Source organism: Plectropomus leopardus, chromosome 6 (genome assembly GCF_008729295.1).
Source record: "Plectropomus leopardus isolate mb chromosome 6, YSFRI_Pleo_2.0, whole genome shotgun sequence".
NCBI lineage: Eukaryota > Metazoa > Chordata > Actinopteri > Perciformes > Serranidae > Plectropomus > Plectropomus leopardus.
This window is the reverse complement of record NC_056468.1, coordinates 11,003,837-11,024,621: the sequence shown is the minus strand read 5'-3', so window position 1 is coordinate 11,024,621 and position 20,785 is coordinate 11,003,837. Positions and strand designations below refer to the sequence as shown.

The window sequence follows — 20,785 nt, the reverse complement described above, 5'->3', positions numbered from 1 at the left end:
TACAATAAGCCTTAACCTTGCTCCACCTACTGAGCAGCTGAGGTATTATCTCAGACCCTGTACTACAGATGTCTCCAAAGCAAACAAGCCAGAGTGATATGACTTTGCGTGACTTAGCATTTTGATTCTTTATCGAAAACAAATTATAAGATCACAAGTCAGTCCACCACGGACATCCACACTACCTGAAATGTGTCCACTTCCACAGATTTTGCATATATCCCCCCACAAACCGAAAGCTCTTTTTGGCTTCGATGAAAAGCGGTTTTGAGTTGCCAAACAAAACTATTTCAAACACCAAACATTTTATGAATTATCTAGGAAGACCACCCACTGACAAGGCAAAGGTCAGAGAGAGATCACCATCAACCACTTAACTGCATTTTGAGAACAGTCATAGCAGAGTAGGAAAGAAATTATTTGAGGTTTACTGAAAGAAGTGATCTAAAAGCCAGATTGTCATCTGTCTCAGGGTTAATACGTCATTTAGTAACATTGTGGCCAAATGGCTTTTCCTGAGTAGGTTGTGCGTAAGCTTTCCTCTTGGTTAATACTACATTTATGCAGCAGTATTGGTTTTCAGCTGCAACCTGCTGTTTGCAAAAGGTTTCTTTGTTATATATTATTTTAAAACCAAGACTAACTGACACTATAGTATGGTAATAACATTGACAACAAAAGCGTTGTCCATTTTATTTCTACAAATATTTGACACTCATTTACTGCAACAGGGAAATATTTGTTTAATTTGCATGATCAGAGCAAACATTTTTGCTGTACTTTAGGCATTTTATGGTTTTAAGAAACCTTCCGTTTTCAGATCTGTACATGGTTGGCACATATTGGATTACTGAACACCAATAATTTGTTGCAAAGAGTATTCAAATTTTGTGTCATGAATGCAGGAAAGACGCACCAATGTGCAGCTGATGCCACACTGCAGAAACTGGAAGTGCAGTCCTACTCTGTGGTGAGTATTCAAAACACTCAAGTACATTCAGATTAGCACCTTAAACTACTCACGTGATAAAAAGTGTTATAAAAAGAGTAGAAAAACACAGACGATAGCTAGCTAGATAGTCACTGTTACAATGTGCCATTGAAGGTTTGTCATCACAACGCTGTACTTGTAAATTCAAACCTTCTGTGACTGGAAGTTGTTTGAACCAGTGATGCATTCAAATGACTTAAATAAATTAAAATAGTAGGGAAAACTGCTGAAAGACTTTTGTGGGCTGCAAACATATTTTCATATGAAAATAAATCTGTCCCAGAATTATATAACATTGTAAAGTAAACAACAAACAAAATTATATATTGCAAAATATTTTTTTAAAATATCTGGTAGTTCCTGATGGATACTAAATAACTTCAGTGCTTGGTTGACATGAATTACTTGCAATTCTGCATTTCAGATATTGATTTGAAAGATTTTTCCTCAAATAAGGCGTATGGTGAACAAACAAAATACAAACAAAATATTTTGTTCATTCAGCATGTTACAGTTAAGATTTCTTCAAAAGAGAAGGTTTCCTTCCACAATTAATTATTTTCTCTTACTTTTTCCACTACGACATTTCAGTCACAGATGGGGTTGCACGTCCTCATGAGATCTACTTACTACTCGTGTCCATCTTCTCTTGCATATCAGAGCTTCTTTGCATGGCCTAATGTGTCCGAGTCACAGGGTTTTGGGGAAATTGCCTTGTGGGTAAGAGGCACTCAGAGGCCATGGGGAGGCAGAGTCATCTGTTAGGCCGCACAGAGTCTCAGTAGGGGTACGTCGAAATGGAAATGTAGATGATGAAGATGCTCTGGTAGGTAATGCGTCCCTGCAGCGAGATGGTGGTGGCCTGCACCTTGAGACGTACTAGTCCTGGTCTGTTGAGAGCCCTCAGGGTGAAAATGATCCCCCTGCCTGCCTCGTCTCTGATGCCAAACACTCGGCCCAATGCACCAGTCACTGATTCTTGCTCAAGTACTGTGAAAGACGTACGCTCTTGCAGGACGCCTGACTCGGAGAAAGCCGACAATCGTACTACATTGTGATTGGCTGGAATGCCAGAGGGGAGAGTGAGCAGCTTGTACTGCAGGAGCAGAGGAGAGCCTCCTGAGGCACAGTCACGAGTGCAGGGTCTGTAGCATGTCCTGTAAAAACGTTCACCGACACATAAGCATTAAAATATTTTACAGCCACAATAACACACATATGTGAAGTATGTACAGTCTAAATATGATATTTAAACTACTTCAGAGTCATGCAATGTACCCGGGGGTTCGTCCACTCTGATAGGACGCAGGGCAGGGTGTATCCAGACACTGGTATCCCCCTCGAGTGTTGAAACACATCTGATTATGTCCACACTGGATGCCTTGCTCTGCACATTCATCTATGTCTAGAAGCAGAGAAAGGGGTTTACTGTGATAATTTAAGACCCAGACATCAAAAAGCTGGTGGCAGTGAAGGCAGACTGTTGTGTTGCCTCATGTCGCCTGTGTCTCGGCCAAAAAGTTGCATTGAACAGACAAGAAAGACCACAGCCAACTGCCAACTAGCTTTCGTTATTCAAAAAGGGAAACCACAAAACTGAGAGGACGTATTCAAGACACTACTTTACCAGTTAGCACATTAACAACACAACTCGATACTGAAAGATCAATGAATGTTTAGCGTGCGCTACTGCAAGAAAACACAAACCGTTTCTGCTGAAGAGCTCAAAAGTGAAAATAATCTTACCTTATATAACAAGTTTGTTTACTTTTCTCACAAGCAGGCAAAGGCCAAAACTACGGGACACACTGCAAAAACTAAGGCGATAGACACCAACAGCCCAGCACTGACCAGTGGCCAGTTTGGTGTGTCAGGGCCCTTAAGGGGAGGAAGAAGGTTACATAATTACAGTTTAATGAAAGTTGTACCTTTACAGCTCCTGCCATTGGGTAAGAGCTGGTAACCAGGGGGGCACTGGCACTGGAAACTGCCAATGGTGTTTCGACACTCGTGTTGACATGGCTTCCTGAGCAGACACTCATCTACATCTGTACACAGAATAATGTGAGGTTGACCAGACATGATATGGATGTACTTTTGTGATATGAACGCAGTATCTGACAGTTTTGATGCACACTCACCAACACAAGTGCCGTCTCTGTTGGTGTAGCCCGTAGGACAGCTTTGTCTGGTGATGCGAGACACTCCTTGAGAACGTGAAAGGATCGGCCTGCCGAGAGACGACACCAGCTGTGGGCGAAGTCTCGCCCTGACTCTGGTGCCATTGGTGAATGTCTGCCTTCTCTCCAGTCCCGCACAGGAGCGCCCGTCTCCTAGCAGCACCGTACCAGGAGGGCACTGGCACCTAAAGCTGCCAGGCACATTGCGGCACTGATAGGCACAAGGATTTGGCGTCTGCTGGCACTCGTCGATGTCTAAAAGGTAAATCAAAGCTCATCTCGTGTGCTTGTGCCATAGGTGCGTTGTATTCTAAAACAGACAGCAGATATCATACCTAGACATGGCAGGCCTACTCCCTGGGATCGGTAGCCTCTAGGACAAACACATCCGTAACCACCGATTGTGTTCTGACAGATCTGAGTGTAGCGACACATGTGACTTCCATCCTGGCACTCATCAATATCTGAAAATGTGCAGTTGACAAAAATACAACAGCACAAATCTCAGCATTACAGTGCTTTACATATGCATCTCCTGTCACTGTTCTGATCAACTTAATTAAAATTTGAAAAAATGCTGAATGTAATAAAAGAATAACCAACACATAACTATGATATTTTTAGCATAACTGTGAAAAAGCAAACATAAAATAATGATTAAGACCATGTTGGAGTTGACTGGAGCCTCTAACTCATGCCTGTGATGCTATTGGGACTAAAGAGTTTCTTCAAATGAAGACCACACTATCATCAAGTTTGTTGCATTCTGTTATAATGAGGATCTTTTTGCTCTTTGGTCAAACGTTTTTCTCTGAGCACCAATTAATGGACTTTTAAAACTCTTTACCTTTCTCTGTGGAGGACAAACAGAGACGTCTTGCTGTTTTGTGCCCTAAAGCAATCCTTTGAAATCTGACCTGCTGTTATGCAACGTGAAATGCTTTGTCGAGATCTGGAGAAGCTGCCAATAATATCACTAATAGTCTTGTTGGCTTCTATGGATTCTACTAATGCAGACAAGACCAAGTGATGTGACCAACCATGTCAGATGTCTAGGGGTAAATTAAGCAGTGAAGGTTAGGGCTGGGTATTTTTTTTACTACAATACTAATACCAGTGCTCTTAAAGTGATATAGACACCAATAAAGTGCTTCATTTGATTACTTTTTTTTCTACTTCATTTTCTGTTAATGAAAGCATTCAGGTACCTAAAATATCCAGATGCAACAGGGATGTAATATAGCCATACGCATGCTGAACTGCCAGCACCATCAAATACACTTGACTTCACCACTCCACAGACTGTGCACACATCGCATTAAATGCAAGAGCGCCTCAAGCAATTGGCCATGAACAAAACCATACAAATAGTCTTTTCTTCTAGATGTGGGTACAATCGAATGCACTGTCATTTCACTTGATAAGTTTCAATACTACTTGATATTGATATACATCAGTTGATACCTTAAATGTATCATGTACTGATACCCTGCCCTAGTGACATCACAGATGTTAACCTCTTTAAGCCCCTCAAAGCATAAATGAGTTGATGCTGTGTTTCTGTATTAATTATGTCATGATTTATGTTTGGTCCAATATCCCATTTAGCACCTAAAGAATTTGGATAAAAAGAAAAGTATGATAGCCACCAACCCATGCAGGCTCCATTTTCTGATTTGGTCATGCCAGCTGGGCAGCTGTCGAAACACTGGTATCCTCCCTCTGTGTTACGGCACTCCTTGTGAGCTGGGCAGACGTTTCTCATGCACTCATTGATATCTGTAAGAGTGCAACCATTTCAACAGAGCTTTTAGTTATCCCCTTCTGAAATATCTTGATTTGAAAAGTACAATTAATTCATTTCCATAACTTGTCTACGCAGTTAATAACCCGTGGGAGTCCCACTAAGTTTAGGTGACAGACCGATGCAGCGATGTCCTGACAGCTGGTATCCAGGGTGACAGATGCAGCGGAAGGAGCCCAGAGTATTGAGACACTGGTGCTGACATGGGGAGAGAGCAGACTCTTGGCACTCATCCACATCTGAAACACACAATTGACACATCTGGCTTTATAAATCTACTGTGCACATTTGGAATGTAGTATAAGATACGGTAAATGGTAAATGATCTTTATTGATTATTGCATGAACAAATATAATTGGATTCACCAAAAAAGGGACATGCATCACAACTAGTAGAAGATAAGTGGTAATGCCTTCATGTGAAATGTCGTGCAGACAGTATAACAGACAAACTTGCCTTCACAGCTGGTTCCTGTGATGCTGGGCTTAAATCCTGGTCCACACTTGGCCTGGCAGCGATATGTTCCCACTGTGTTGACACATTGCTGGTTGTAGTGGCACATGTGTGAGCCCTGGGAACACTCATCAATATCTGGTATTAAGTAAAACACAAGCATGAGGCCAAATAATACAAACAACAAAACTAATGTTTTTTCCATGACTTAATGTGACAGTTCAATGCCAAAACAAAATACATATTTTTCCTCTTACCTGTTGTGATATTTATCATACTAGATTGTTTTAATGTGTCTGCCTTTTCTCCAATATAATGGAACTGTATAGCACTCGGCTTGTGGTGCTCAAAGAGCCAAAAAATACATCTGAAAAAACTCAACAGCTGTGTCTCTTTCCAGAAATCATGACCCGGTTACTCCCGATAATCCACAGACCTTGTTGTCAGCATTTGCATCCAGGAACTATTTTCTCTCTTGCTTACATTTGCCTACAGTATCACCGCGCAGAAGGACGAGGGCATCTACTCCTTCAAGAGAAGCTAACTGCACATGACACAGCAAGATGTAAACATTAATGGTGTCCTTCTCAGTTGTGCTGTAACTTTAGCTAGCTCAGATGTGCTAGGTGAGCTAGCAATAAGTGCATGCTTCCTTCTGCACAGTGATCAGCTGGTAGATGTAGTCTGGTAGAGAGAAAATAGTTCCTGCATGAGACTGCTCACAACAAGCTCTGTGAATTATCTTGAGGTACCGAGTCATGATTTCTGTAAAGAGACATTGCTATTGAGTTTTTCAAATGTATTGCAGAGTGCCATCTAATTCCATTATACTAAAGAGAAGGCAGGCATCTATACAGCCAATATCTCAAACACTCTGCAACTAACCAAAGCAATCTAACTGATTAAAAGCACTACACAGTTAAGAGGAAAAATATGTTTGGGTTTATTGAACTATGAACTGTCCCTTTACCTCGGACATTACCATTGATTATCTAGTAATAAATCCCAAAAATTTCAGCAAGCATGTTTTATGTCTCACCATGGCATGTGTTGGACTCTGTAGAGATGGTGAAGCCAGAGGGACAGGCACAGGAAAAGCCTCCCATGATGTTGTTGCATGAGTGAGAGCAGGGAGACTGCAGCGCACATTCATCTTCATCTAATGACACATTGAGTCACAATAATAAAACGGATAGAGTGACAAATTTTCAACGATAAATGAGGCATAAAAAAGGGAAAGCAGCTTACCAGCACAGTAAGAGGCTGTGTCAAGAACGAAACCTTTAGGGCATGTGTCTCCATAACCATCTGCAAACAGAAAAGTTCAGAGCTGTTTCAACACTAAGATCCAGTATTTCAAGTGATGTAATGGGACTTTCAGTGATGTAATGGTACGCTTTAGTGAAAAGTTTTCAATCATTGTTATTTTTCCCCAGACCTGGTATGAGAAGGCTGGTTGTGATATGGAAGTCCAAAGTGAGAGTGAACATGTTGTAGACGCTGTTCATCCCGGAGACTTTGAGCAGCTGGAGCAGAGGGCCCTGGCGCTCCTCCTGGCCCTCATAAATAATAGTGTGATTACAGCGCAGCACCATGGGGTTTCCTCCTCTCTGGTGGGCCTGCGATGACCATGAGTACAGCTGCCCCTGGCCCGTCTGCACATATGACTCATCAAACTCCTGCTGGACACAAAACAAATCGGGTCAGAGAAATGGAAAAGGAACTTACGCATGTCAACAAATTCTCTGGTGAGACACTGAGGTCTTTAAATACACATAAGGAGAGCAGTGAACGCACCTGAAGGCTCAGATGAGATGATGTTAATGAAGGAGGCACAAAGCCGTTAACTACAATGTCGATTAGTAAAACTCCCTCTGAATCCAGACCTCTGGCAACATGGGTCAAACGCAGGATCTCCCCTGTTTAAACAGATTTTATAAAAAAAAGTACTTTACAAGCACAAGGGAACATGACGAAACTGTTTTGAAGTAAGAACCTCCATGTGTAAACTCATGAATGTCAGTGGTAGTGAGTGGTGCCATCTGCTGGTCATTTTATAAACTACAAAAGAAACTTGCAGAGATCAGACAAAAAAAACAACTTTAGGATTACAAATGCTGTCTTTGTGTCTGTGTGGTTTGCACTGAAAACACACCACACGTTATACAGAAGTTAGTTAGAGTTAGAATTATGCAGGCTTTGTAGATAAATAACTTATCAGTATGCATTCGTGCTACATGCATATTTTTAATCATGTAATAGATGAACTGGCAAATTTTCCACAGCCTTTCTTGGAATATATGTTGACTTTAAATGAATCAAAAGCTTAAAATATCCTTTGGCTAACTCTCATTCTTGACATGCATACAGTATATGTAAAAAGAAAACGGATCCGGGGCAAAACCTACCAGTTTCAAACTCCAGCTGAGACTCCTGTCTGAACTGGCCCTCAGTGAAGGAGTAGCCGTTTCTGGTTGCTCCACTCTGCAGCACAGTGGTCCAGTAGATGGGAGCAAACGCAGACACCAGGACCCGCAACAAGGGACCTAGAATCAAACAGCATCAGCTCTTGGCCTCTTACAAAACCACAGAGATACAATACATACAGTTTACACAGAACAAAGACAACATATGAAAAATGAGCCCTCAGAGAACAGAACATACTCCAACTGTCCCTCAAACTGTAAGTCATTACTGAGTGAAATAAGATTTTTTTCTAAAAAAATAAATAAATAAATAAAATATCAGGGCTTCCACACACACAAGGTCAAAACTTTCCCATGACTTTTTAAGATACCATTATAAATTTCAACAACCATTCACAATGCCTAACATTAACATTACTCCATCCCAAAAATGCTGTGTAATTTAAAAGTAGGTAGTGGTGTACAGCATAGGTATGAAAACTTTTGGATTTATGACCCTACATGTTAAAATACACTGTTAAAACATTATTTCTCTTATTTAAACATATCAGATTCGACATATTTTCAAACATAATTTCAGCAAGGTGGCATACATGGAGACAGAGACGGAATGGTGGGAGATAATCAAGATATATGCGTGATAAACAAAATGTCACAAATAAGCACATATTAGAGCTACTTTACACTAACAGCTACAGAAAATGAATTTGCTAACAGAGGGGGAAAAACCCTTCTTCAAAACTTTAAAGGATTTTACTAATTCCATGACTTTTCCAGGTTTTTCCATGACCATTGGAACCTTGTAATATATACTTTTTCATCCAAAAAAGGCAATATTTTTTAAGCTAGATGAGTAGCATTTCATGAATTTAAATCTGAAAGCTTTGGCTTTAAAGCTTGCCAAACCTTTACTGTGCACTTTTAAATAAGTGTGTCAACAAAGTAGAACTAAATCTTGGAGTCTGTTTCAATAACATGTTTGATTGCCCAACAATTATGTTTATACACTTGTGTCCAACCAAAGACCATCGTACAACAACAATTAAAGTGATTTAGAGATATTTCTGTTTGGACATGTGATATCAACCCGGGGGACATAATGTGCGATCACTCACCCACACTGGGAGGGATGTTGTCCAGGCGTGCCTGCATTGTGCTGCTCCCCTCTTCAACATTGTCTGTGATGTTGGCCTCCAGGAAGGACACACCAAACTCTCTCTCATTCACCATGCCTATCAGACTGCCTCTGGTCTTGCGAGGAGTCTCTCCTTTCAACACCAAAGAGACGTGCACTTAAATAATTTGCAATTATTCATAACATATTTTATTTTCTTCGAGCTGATACATGTTCATTAAATGCCCCAATCATCTCTTTAAAAATACTGTAACAACACACAGAGCTCAGATGCCCCGAAATGCCCTTTTGGTGTGTGTCAATCGTCTGTGAGGTAACCTTAATAATATTCTGTTCACACGTGAGCATTCAGTATGACAGTGCATAGGTTATGACCAGGACACGACATTATGTTCATTATGAGTTGTAATGTGTTGTGATACACTGAAACAAGGACATAATAATTCCAGCTATTGTATAAAGTGAAGAAAGACAGAAATAAATAATTCGTACCTGGACAGAGACCAGTTTGACATTTCCTAGAGTCGATACTGGGACCACTGCATGATCGACCGCCATTGGCTGGTTCAGGGTTGTTGCACAATCTGATTCGTTCTTGAAAGCCTTGTCCACAGGTGCTACTACACGGACCCCACTCCTCCCAGTTTGAGTAGCCTCCATTGACTATGTTAGAGAGAGAGAGAGAGAGAGGGAGAAGAGAGTAGGAGTTTTGAGTTTAGATTGTGAGTTTAGATTATTTTCAAAAATAAACAAACTTATAGAAATGTTTTCTGAAGGTAGTATAAAAGTGACAAAAATCAAAGCAACAAGAGACACTGAAATATGCAAGTCATTGCAGCCCATTTACACATATACAGACATTCTTTGTAAACTGATATTTTCTGACATTGTTTACATGTAAATGGAGTTTTAGGTCACTAAAACTATAGTTTTCTAAATGCAGATTTTTTAGAGAGTACCCGTGTGGACATGTATAATGAGCATTTGTGAAACTATAACGCCATCTCCTTAATTCACGCGATCACGCAATTGTTGCTTTGTGTCATGGGTGGTAGCATGCGTCAGAAACAACAACACAGACAAACTCACTTACCAGTTTGTTTTTGTTTTTGTTAGCACAGCTTGGATTAATGACTACTTTACACTTAAACTAAGTATTGTTGCACAAACAGAGGCATCTGCTGCGGCAAGTGTTCAGCAGAGTTGTTTTTGTGTTCCTGTGTAGACAGATATTTTTTACTACGAAGGTCGTGTGGAAATATATATATAAAATTTTTAACAGAGGGGAAAAATGTGTTTTTAAGAACATCTGCGTATGTGTGGAAATGGCCTAAATGAAACTAACATTTGTCAAAGAAAAGAAGACAAAATGCATAAATAAGTGGAGGTGGGGCGACACTTTCTAATTCTTAGAAAGGGAAGCCAAGAGGAACAACATGTTATTACTGGAATGTGTGGTTGTTTATTTTTCTAATTAATGTCATATCCTGTGACGATGTGTGTAATTACAAACACAGAACTCACTCTGAACCTTGAGAGTAATGGTCCTCTCAGCTGTTCCGGCTTCACTTTCAGCCACACACTGGTACTCGCCTTCATCTGCAGCCTGTACATCAAACAGGTAGAGGAGGAGAGTTTGGCGTAATTGGCACTCTGAGGAACAATTTTCCTCTGATGGGGCCACAAACCTTCAGAACAAAACTATGTCTTAGATCACATCTAGTTTTATGATGAAAGAAAGCTGGCATTATAGCAAAGAAAGCTGGCGTTTTCCAGTCGGCAGTTCCACTGAATTCTTTGTCATAATAGATATTATTGGACCAGAGAGAGGAAATTTCACATTAGAGTGCTCTGTGGGAAGGACAGTCATCCGTCTGTGAGAAAGTCTCAACTGCAGGCTGTGCAATTACAGCAGCAGTTAGAGACCTAACAAGGTTACAGGCTAAAGAAAGAGGGGCAGAGTCTGGGAACATCCAGCCCTCTGTTCATCTCCTCCCTCTGTTGCTAATGCTGTTAGCCTTTCTGACTGAACTCAATCTGATTTAGGTGGGAACAGGACACTGCAGGACAGTCACACACTGTTCCTCCACCCAAGGGGACTGCAGATGAAGCTTGAGTCGGATGAATACTGTGCCTTTGTTTTCCAAAACATAAAACATTTATTGATTTAAGTAGCTCAAGGCGGCTTAATCATTCAAACTTGGTTTAACTAAACTTGCCTGGAGAGAAGGCAACTGATCTAAAATAAAATTTCAAAAAAGAACCAAAAATAGAAGGAGCTCTGTATTTACACTGATGCTGTAAATGACCAAAGACCCGTTGTGAAGTGCTTGCATTCTGATGGAGCGGAGCAGTGGTTTTCCGTCCCGGAGCCAGCGGAGTACCGGGCTGGGGTCTCCGTGGACTGGACAGTCGAGCATAGCGGAGCCACCCTGGACGACCGTCTGAGACATGTGGGCTTCACCCTTCAACACCGGAGGCTCTGGAGACACACAGCATGTTTTTACAAGATCATCAAGCCGATTTAAATATCTGTAGAGAGTAAGCAGCCCAGAATAACCCTTGACACGAAACTCACCTCTGATACGGATAAATGACAGCGCTCGGATGGAGCCCACACTGTTTTCTGCTATGCACACGTAGGTCCCAGCGTCACTCGTGGTCACATTCTCAATGATCAGGGAGCTCCTGCCAGCCTCGTCCACAGTGGCACCTGGAACATGTTTACAGGATGGCAGCAGGTACTTAAAAACTCTTAAATACACATTTGCGGATAAAAGCCCTAAAAAGTATTAACTTGACTGTCGACTGTGTGGGTTTAAGAGCCTTCTGTTGGCAGACGTGAAATATTATATTTATTAATATGTTTTTTTTTTTGTACATTTATATCTACATACGAAGTGGGTCCTCTCCCATGGAGTCTGCCATGTTGTTTCTACAGTAGCCCAATATGAACAAACCAAACACTGGCTCTAGATAGGCCTCCATTTGCATTTTTACATCAGCCACCATAGTTATCCTTGGCAGATGGGAGAAGTTTAATTTCTGCAGCCTCACTGATAGGTACCAATAAATCCCACACACCGCTCCTTTAAATTCACATTGGTTAAGTCTTGAATGCTTTTGAGTCACGTCACCGCAAGAATTTTTAGTGTTGGTGCTATGGAAAATCATTTTAACAGCAGGGAAACACTATTCCACAGGGGAACATGTTTCGACATCTGTATACCCTCAGTGACCCTATTTTTCGCCCTCACTATGCTTCACAATTCATTTTGAGCTGACAACAGTGTGTTCACTTCAGAAACCCATTGTGTGTAAATAGCAATCCTCTGATAAATAAACAAATAACTATCCTAACACTAACAAGAACACCAAAATACAATTCACACATTAAAGTGCTTTACATATCATCACGTGCTGCTTCCTCACACACAGAGGTTCAATTATTTTTCAGTTTGTTCAACAGATGATTTTTGTCACATTAGCCCTGTACTAGTTTGGTAGTATTCAATTGCTTTGAGCGCACTGTGTAAAAGACGCTCCTACCTGTGTAAGGACTGTTGTTGACAGTCCAGGAGATGACAGGAGAAGGTGTCCCCTGAGCATGACAGGACAAAGCCAGACTCTGCCCTTTGTTCAGGGTTACATCCCCTGGCAGCTCCTTGAAGACAGGCCTCATGTTGATGGACAGGCGGATGTCTTGCCTTGCAGAGCCTGCTGCATTGGTGGCTACACATGTAAACACACCAGTATCCCCTGGCTGTGTGGAGAAAGCAATCAGAACGTATTCTTATGCCCAGACCTGGACAGAGATGCATATTATAATGCAGTGAAGAACATGGGTTAACCGGCTAACCTCAGCCCTCTCGATAATCAGCTCTCCTGATCGCAGGACGGTGAATTTGCCTGGAAGGTTCGGCAAAGGAGCGCCATTCTTCTCCCAAGTGACTCTGGGCTCTGGCGAACCTTGAGCAGCACACGGCAGCAACGCCTGAAACCCTTGAATGACTGACAGGTCTGTCTGCGCAGGAGGAATCATGGGTGGCACTGAAATGCAACAACATCAATTTTATCAATAGAACCATTAAAGCAGCTACATTCAGTCTTAAGGGACATGAAACTGGGCTCACCTTGAATAACCAGCCTCATGTCGTGGCTGGCTCTGCCGGCGAGATTTTTGGCAGTACATGTGTACAGGCCTGCGTCACTGCGCTGGGTAGAAGTTATTGCCAAGGTTCCATTGGCAAAGATATGTATATGAGCGCCGTCAACCACAGGCCTCCTTTCCTTCTGCCAAGTAACTTCAGGTTGAGGCTGTCCGTCAGCCACACACTCCAGACTGACTGGCTGGCCAAGCACTGCAGTGTACTCCACACGAGGCACGCTCAGCACGGGTGGAACTGGAGAAACATGACAACAGCCAGTATAAATGAATTTCTAAATGTCCAACAGAGATTTTTTTTAGGATTTACAAGAAATCAGTTTATCTATGTGAAGTTATCACACAGAAACCATAATTTTCTTCCCGTATTTGAGATTGTTACCTTGAAGAACTAGTTTGGTCCTGCCAACAGCTACGCCCGCTTCACTCTTTGCCAGACACTGGTAGGTCCCCGCATCACCGAGCGTGACACGAGAAAACTTCAGAGCTCCATTTGATAGAACAGCAAGCCTGTGACCTGTAATCGCACAATATAGCCTCATTACATGAGCATAAAGTCAGACCCTGTCCCACAGATTTCAGGGAGATGTATGGAATTTGACAGTAGAGCTGAAATGATTAATTTATCAGTTGTTAGCTATTAAATTAATTGCCTACTAATTTGATTACTGATAAATGTTCACAAGGAATCAGGAAGGAAATAACCTGTGGACGGCACAGGAAAAACAGTCAGACAGAATGGCAGGACAGTAAATGTTATGTTGTGGTAGTGGTGCTGCATTGTTTACAAAGAACAGAATAAAATATATTAAATTCGATAAATCTGTGTTTGTTATTGTATGGAATTTTGTTGGTAACTGTCCAAATCACCTGTGTTTCTCCTTGTGAGAAGGAGCTACACAAGATCTGGTTGTAAATTATGTTGCGGAGGATAACTAAAAGTCATTTTAATTTTCGACAGCAATGCCATCTATTGTTACTGTTACTGTAAAGTCAAAATTCTCTGATTCCAGCATCTTTAAAGGGAATATTTTCTGGTTGATTTTCTCCTCTGCAGCAGTAAACTGAATATCTTTGGGTTGTGGAAAAAACAAGACATGTGAGGATGTCATTGTGGGCTTTAATAGACATTTCTCAGCATTTTGTGATATTTTTTAGACTAAAAAGCTAATCAATTAAATGAGAAAATAATCAACAGATAATCAGCAGATAAATAGACGATAAAAATAATCAATTAACTTCATAAATTGCTATCCATTCCGTAAAAAAAAAAGTTGAAAGTATTAATAATGTTCTCACAGTACACAGTCATGCACTACTAAACCTATAGTGTTACTGCGATTTAGTTTCTTTCAATATTAATGTTTACATGACTATGACAGATTCCAAATGTCCATGTGAGCACGAGTGTCAGCATTTTCCGTACAGTAACAATGTTTTTTAAATATGATTGTTCCAAGTGCTTGTATTTAATACATCATTACCTGCCGCTATGGGAACGCCCTCTCTTTGCCAGGTGATGGACGGTCTGGGAAAACCATGAGCCTCGCAGGGCAAAATGGTCCCATGATGCAACACCACTTGTACCTCTTCTGCCATTGGCCTGATCTCTGGGGGCTCTGAGTACATCGCAGAACAAATTGTTATATGTGTTTTACCATATGCGTTTTAACAGATTTCCACAGCAGCATGCAGCGTTCTGTGACCTACCTTGCACAGAGAGAGAGATGTGTTTGTGAGCCACTCCAGCTGGGTTGCGAGCTGAGCATGTGTACCTGCCAGCGTGGCTTGGCACAGCAGCAGTAATCTCCAACACTCCTGCATTAAAATTAGTACAAATGATACATAGTCTAATGTTGCGTTCCAGGACACCATGATGTATGATATTATAAAGAGCCTTTACACATGTTATCTTACCAGTGGGAAGGACACGATAACTTCCTCCTCTGGCACCCAGTTTGGCTCCACCCTTGGTCCAGGTGATAGTGGGCTGAGGGCGTCCTTGTACGTGACAAGGCAACACCACAGGAGACATTTTCACAGCCGTGACTGTCGTGACATCGTCTTCAATAGACGGAGGGACTAAAAGAGCAAAGAGCAAAGTCGTCAATCCAATCATCAGCTGTCTACTCTCTGCTTGTTGTGCAAAGCTTAGAATCAATACCTTGCAGGATGACCTCAATGACCCTGCGCTCCTCCCCAACATCATTAACAGCAGTGCACTCAAAGTAACCTTCATCCTCATTAGACGGTGTCAAAAGAACCAGGGACCCAGAGGACAGCAGCCTGGACACAACAGAGCAATTACATTTTTATGGCTGTGTGTATGCACAGCGTGTATTTAAAGGGAATCTGACCAAAGCTGAGTCTTTACCTGTATGCACCAGGCTGCTGGCTGATATCAAGTGGAGTCCCATTCCTTTTCCAGGATACTGTCGGTGGGGGTATACCTGTCGTCTCACAGCTTAGAGCAGCTCTAATCCCCGTGGTCACTGTCACGTTGAATGGACCCGGACCAATAGAAGGACCCACTGATAGCAGACAGAAGAGATTCAGACATGCTGACCACAATACTGTATTTCAGGGTGTTTTAACAATAAGATGTCCTAAAAAATATTAAAGCATGACAGCATGACAATTTCACTATAATAACAACCAGAACCAACACATGTCTCTATGTGTGACCATCAAATTATCAAAAAAACACAGGCAGTCATGAAATATTTCTTAAGTTTTCAATATTTACCAAACACCCGTAGATCCACTCCCCGGTGATCTGAGCCAGCCTGATTGGACACAGTGCAGTAGAAGCGACCAGCATCACTCAGCTGAACTTCATGCACACGCAAGGAACCCTCTGATAACATAGTGTACCTAAAACAAATACAGAAAGATTAAAGGGATTCTTCAACCTAATACCAAAATAATATATATTTTCCCTTACCTGTAGTGCTATTCATCAATCTATATTGTTTTGGTAGGTTGCAGAGTGTTGGAAATATTGGTATTAGTAACTCACACCAAAATAATCTAGATCAATAAATAACACTACAGGTAGAAGGAAAAATACGTTATTTTAAGGTCAACTTTAATTATTCCATAGACATCACAACATGTAGCTGTGTCTGTAGTTTTGTTTTCACTTGGAAAAGTAAAATATAACAAGGACAAATTGTACATGTTTCCTTTAATCAAAAAGTTAGGACCTACTTATTGTTATCATGAGTTATGGGGAAGCCATCTTTCCTCCAGATAACTGTAGCTGAAGAGTCACCCTCCACCTCACAAGGTAAAACCGAATCCTGACCGACATGAGCCGTCACCACTGAGCTGCTCTCCTTTATCACTGGTGGTACTAGAGGAATAAAAAGTAACATATCCATGTAGTGACTTGGGTTTAGTTTGTTGAGCTATTCCAAAAACCTAAGTATTTAAATCAGCTTATCATTGAGAGGTCGACTTACAGAGGATCTCCACCGTGAAAAACAGACTTGTGCTTCCAGCCATGTTGGTGACCACACAGCTGTAGTGGCCGCTGTCCTCAGGCCTGACTTCCTGTATCTCCAGGTACTGACCCCCTGCCAGCCGCTGGATACGACTACCCAGCTGACACAACAGGAGGAGGGTAGAAAAAGAGACAGCGTGTGAGTCAGAGGAGATGGTTTCTACTTCAGTACCTGTTTTGTTTTGTTTTCCATGTCTCTGTACCTGCAGTTTGGCCTCATCCTTGTACCACTCTATATCAGGAGGGGGGTCACTGTCAGCCAGGCACTCCAAGGTCAGATGTCCATTAACTGGCACTGTCACTGTTCTCACATCACCAGAGCCAAGGAGGGTTGGCGGGACTGCAACACAACCAGATTATTAAATGTTGGACCTCACAGAGGCAACACACTTAAGCACTCAGACTGAAAAATGCGATAATTCCTATATGACTGAAATGCTTCTTTAAAACAAAGAAGAGTCAGGTAAAGGCATGTGGCTATGTGGAGTAGATAAATTCAGAGGGTAGATCAGAGGTCAGATGTAAAAATCACATGTTTGCACTAAAAATACATGCTGAGCTTTCCACACAGAAGACAACATTTATAAAGAAGGATGTGAGGTAATAATGTGTCTTTCACCACACATGATTTACAGTCAGTTGACCCAGGTATGTCATAATCAAAGCAAGAGGTTGACATCATGAATTTGGAAACTTTTACTTGGAGCATTAATCTCAGCAGCTTAATATGTCTCCACAGTGTTGCGTGTTCTCTTATTTATGGAAACATCCTGTTATTCTAGCGTGAACAAAAAAGTAGAACAAATGATGAAATGAGGATGCTGCATAATGTTATATAAATCAAAGCTGTCTGTTTCATGAATCACAATTTGCATTAAAATGTCCGTATACTGTATTAGCGTCATGTTGCGTGCATTACAGCAGTGCGTGACCGTAGCTGGAAAATGCTAATGCCAGACCAAGTCTGTTGTGCAAACACTGATTTTTACTCCAGAATGTACAAATGGCTTTATCCATCAAGTCCCTGGTGCAAGTAAGAGAGTAAGTTAAGAGAGAGGGGAGGGGACATGATATATTACTTCCAAGTTAAACAACACGAAAGTACAGCTTGTGTCACCTTGGACTCGAACCCAGTGGTTTTTTCCATCCTCTCCAGCCAGGCTGCTGGCCAAGCAGGTGTACAGACCTGCATCCTCGACCTTTCAGGGAGACAACACCAATCAGCTCGAGTGGTTCTTGTATAACAATACTGTATTTACCTTGAACGATCCTGTTAAAACCACTTTGAGTTGTTTGGTCGTGTTCATGCTTTTTTGCAACTTTTTTTTATTCCCATTCACAAATACATACAACATATTTTTTAGAAGACTGATTTTAAAAAATTACTATTCGCCGAAAGTTAAACTATTATCAGTTATTCTAAATAGTACATATACTAACACCCACCGCATGTTTTGTCAGTTCTTAACTATCGCAGCTTTAACTATGCGATATTATCAGATATTGTTTGTTTGTGATTTACCTGAATTTTGCTAATCCTGACAAAGTGTCCATCCTGCTGAACAATGTCAGTTCGTTCCAAGGGGCGACCATCTTTGAGCCAGCTGAGGGTGGGAGGAGGGACTCCCACAGCAGAGCACTCCAGCTCCAGCGGACTGTTTACTGCTACAGTCAGCTCTTCTGGGGAGGGGGAGCTGGTTATCTTTGGAGGCTCTGGATAAGAAAGCAGAATGTTTTTGACTTAGTTGTTGATAGTGTTAATATCTAACTAACTAACTCATTACATTATCCCTATAATATCTGGATTGACATCAGTTTTTTTTTTGTGTGTGTGTGTGTTCATATGCCTATAGCAAGCATTTATACCTAAGAAACCTGGAAAAAAACTGGTTTGTCTCCATTCAAAAGCATGAAATGACAACATAATGAGCAACTTGGCCAAATGTTTTGCAAGCTGAAAAAAAATAATAATGAAAGGTGACCAAAAAAAAATGACATGAAAATTAACTATGGTTGTGAGTTAGATATAATCAAAAAAATAAAAAATAAACTAGAGAAAATATCAAAATAACTATATTTATAATTCTCATAAATCTATATTTAAAATATGTCACACATACACACACACACACACACACACACACACACACACATATATATAATAAAAAGTATTTCTTTCTTTTCATTTCTTTTTTCCTTTTTGCTTATTTTCAGTTGATTTCATTGTAACTCTTTACAGATTTTGATTTTGCTCATTTTTGGGCCATCTCTTGTTAAGTTGCTAAATGCCTCCTTCCCATGTTTTTGAGTCTTAAAAGGTTACATTTACAGATGTGTGGATTACCGAGCACGGTAAGGTTAAAGCTCTTGGTGCTGCTTCCAGCCTGGTTACTCGCCACGCAGCTGTACAGGCCTGCATCAGAAGGCGCTACGTCAGGCAGCTGCAGCCGCGTCTCCTGTCCGTCCAGCAGCAGGTTGCGATGAAGGGACAGTGGCTGGCCATCCTTCATCCAAGTCAGTGTCGGAGGGGGAACGCCACGCGCTTCACAGGTTAATGTCACTAAGGACCCCTGGACTACTGTGACTGGCTCCACTGGTTCAACATGATCCACACCAGGGGGGACTGTGGACCACACACACACACATCTGCATGAAACCCTCAGATCCAAAACATGACTACAGGGGAAAATCAGTAGGTGGTATGTTATGATTGTACCTTGGACCTGGACATCATAGCTAAGCTCAGCAAGTCCAGCTCGACTGCGTGCCACACATGTGTAAAGTCCAGAGTCAGACAGCTGCACAGGAGAAATCCTGTTTCATGAAGAAAGGGAACATTTAGCATTACCTCACCTTTAAATCTGTTTACGAAAGATCACCTTTGTATTCTAAGCTGACCTTAGCACAGAGTCACCAGCTAAGAGGCGTGTACGAGGAGAGAGTAGCAGAGGGCGTCCGTTCTTCAGCCAGCTGATCTGAGGTGGAGGGTTTCCTGTCGTCTGACACTCCAGAGTCACAACACTGTCCTGTGTGACCTGTAGCTCTCTGGGTGCGCTGGTCTCACCAGAGATGGATGGAGGGACTGTGACAAGTCAAATCAAATGAAACATCAATCAGAAACATCAGCCCTAACACAGATACACATAAATTATGTTTAAACTGACCTAGTACGAAGAGGGTGTAGATTTTGCTCTCCTGTCCAGCTGGGCTGACCGCCAAACAGGTGTATGTCCCAGAATCCTCGGGACTCAGCCTCAGTAACGTTAGCGTGGTGCCATCAGGGGTCACACTGCCGGGTTACAAATTCTTAATATGTTTTCACATTAACATTGTGTTACTTAATACATTTTTTTCTGTATAAACTATCTGTCCACCCCACCTCAAACCTAAGCGTTAGTTTCCCATCATCATTATCATCATCGTCCCACGATTTTCTCACAGAACCTCTCTCTGTCTCTCTCTCTCTCACACACACACACACACACACACACACACACAGACACAGACACACACACACAGGCCTTTGCTTTCTCTGGCTGATGCAGTTGCAATGACCACAGAAGCTGCTGAACAGCTGTAAAACAGCTGTTGATACTGTTCCCCATGATGAAATTAGGCGAAGGACTGTAAATGACTCCATTTGTCTATCCACACATCCCTCTGTCATGAACATTATCTCTCACGATGATGATTAATATTTCATTTTCTAAAACTGTTAGGGAGTGGTTTTGATCGATTCTTGTGCCGCTTGTGGAACAAATTCAACAGCTCTGAACGAGCAAAATTCACCGCATAAAGTCTTTCATATTACTGTTACTTCATACTGTTCTGTGCACATTTAAAGCCCCGGCAGTAAACAGGGAATGTGAATGACTTACGCGATGTGACGGGCATCTGATCCCTCTAAAGTCATTCCATCTTTCAGCCAGCTGAGGCGTGGGGTGGGGGTTCCAGTTGCTCTGCACTCCAGGGTCAGCTCCTCTCCCATGGGCGCACTTACATCAGATGGGTGTTCAGCATCCAGAATGGTAGGCGATACTGGGTGGGACAAAGATTACAGCTTAATGCCACTGAAAATCACTGTTTTTATGGGTAATATGTATAATTTTCTGGGGTTATTATATC

The 20,785-nt window shown here is 41.6% G+C and overlaps 1 protein-coding gene across 1 annotated transcript in view; it reads right to left on the bottom strand.

Annotated features, from left to right (window-relative positions):
- Positions 1 to 727: 727 nt before the first annotated feature.
- Positions 728 to 20,785, bottom strand: part of hmcn2 (hemicentin 2) — a 54,234-nt gene continuing 34,176 nt past the window's right edge. The window contains exons 44-81 of the mRNA XM_042487704.1: positions 20,539 to 20,698; positions 19,825 to 19,949; positions 19,559 to 19,742; positions 19,377 to 19,474; positions 19,005 to 19,283; positions 18,183 to 18,373; positions 17,778 to 17,859; positions 16,864 to 17,000; positions 16,620 to 16,761; positions 16,366 to 16,510; positions 15,902 to 16,029; positions 15,530 to 15,686; positions 15,320 to 15,441; positions 15,073 to 15,237; positions 14,866 to 14,973; positions 14,640 to 14,774; positions 13,538 to 13,672; positions 13,124 to 13,393; positions 12,850 to 13,040; positions 12,540 to 12,753; positions 11,569 to 11,703; positions 11,282 to 11,472; positions 10,515 to 10,596; positions 9,483 to 9,653; positions 8,971 to 9,123; positions 7,838 to 7,975; positions 7,227 to 7,348; positions 6,868 to 7,108; positions 6,678 to 6,737; positions 6,469 to 6,588; positions 5,433 to 5,567; positions 5,095 to 5,214; positions 4,825 to 4,950; positions 3,507 to 3,635; positions 3,133 to 3,426; positions 2,920 to 3,039; positions 2,270 to 2,396; positions 728 to 2,148 (exon numbers count right to left, since the gene is read on the bottom strand). Of these exons, the coding sequence (XP_042343638.1) occupies positions 1,770 to 2,148; positions 2,270 to 2,396; positions 2,920 to 3,039; positions 3,133 to 3,426; positions 3,507 to 3,635; positions 4,825 to 4,950; positions 5,095 to 5,214; positions 5,433 to 5,567; positions 6,469 to 6,588; positions 6,678 to 6,737; positions 6,868 to 7,108; positions 7,227 to 7,348; positions 7,838 to 7,975; positions 8,971 to 9,123; positions 9,483 to 9,653; positions 10,515 to 10,596; positions 11,282 to 11,472; positions 11,569 to 11,703; positions 12,540 to 12,753; positions 12,850 to 13,040; positions 13,124 to 13,393; positions 13,538 to 13,672; positions 14,640 to 14,774; positions 14,866 to 14,973; positions 15,073 to 15,237; positions 15,320 to 15,441; positions 15,530 to 15,686; positions 15,902 to 16,029; positions 16,366 to 16,510; positions 16,620 to 16,761; positions 16,864 to 17,000; positions 17,778 to 17,859; positions 18,183 to 18,373; positions 19,005 to 19,283; positions 19,377 to 19,474; positions 19,559 to 19,742; positions 19,825 to 19,949; positions 20,539 to 20,698 (6,011 nt within the window). The 3' untranslated portion in view covers positions 728 to 1,769. The remainder of the gene's footprint in view (positions 2,149 to 2,269; positions 2,397 to 2,919; positions 3,040 to 3,132; positions 3,427 to 3,506; positions 3,636 to 4,824; positions 4,951 to 5,094; positions 5,215 to 5,432; positions 5,568 to 6,468; positions 6,589 to 6,677; positions 6,738 to 6,867; positions 7,109 to 7,226; positions 7,349 to 7,837; positions 7,976 to 8,970; positions 9,124 to 9,482; positions 9,654 to 10,514; positions 10,597 to 11,281; positions 11,473 to 11,568; positions 11,704 to 12,539; positions 12,754 to 12,849; positions 13,041 to 13,123; positions 13,394 to 13,537; positions 13,673 to 14,639; positions 14,775 to 14,865; positions 14,974 to 15,072; positions 15,238 to 15,319; positions 15,442 to 15,529; positions 15,687 to 15,901; positions 16,030 to 16,365; positions 16,511 to 16,619; positions 16,762 to 16,863; positions 17,001 to 17,777; positions 17,860 to 18,182; positions 18,374 to 19,004; positions 19,284 to 19,376; positions 19,475 to 19,558; positions 19,743 to 19,824; positions 19,950 to 20,538; positions 20,699 to 20,785) is intronic.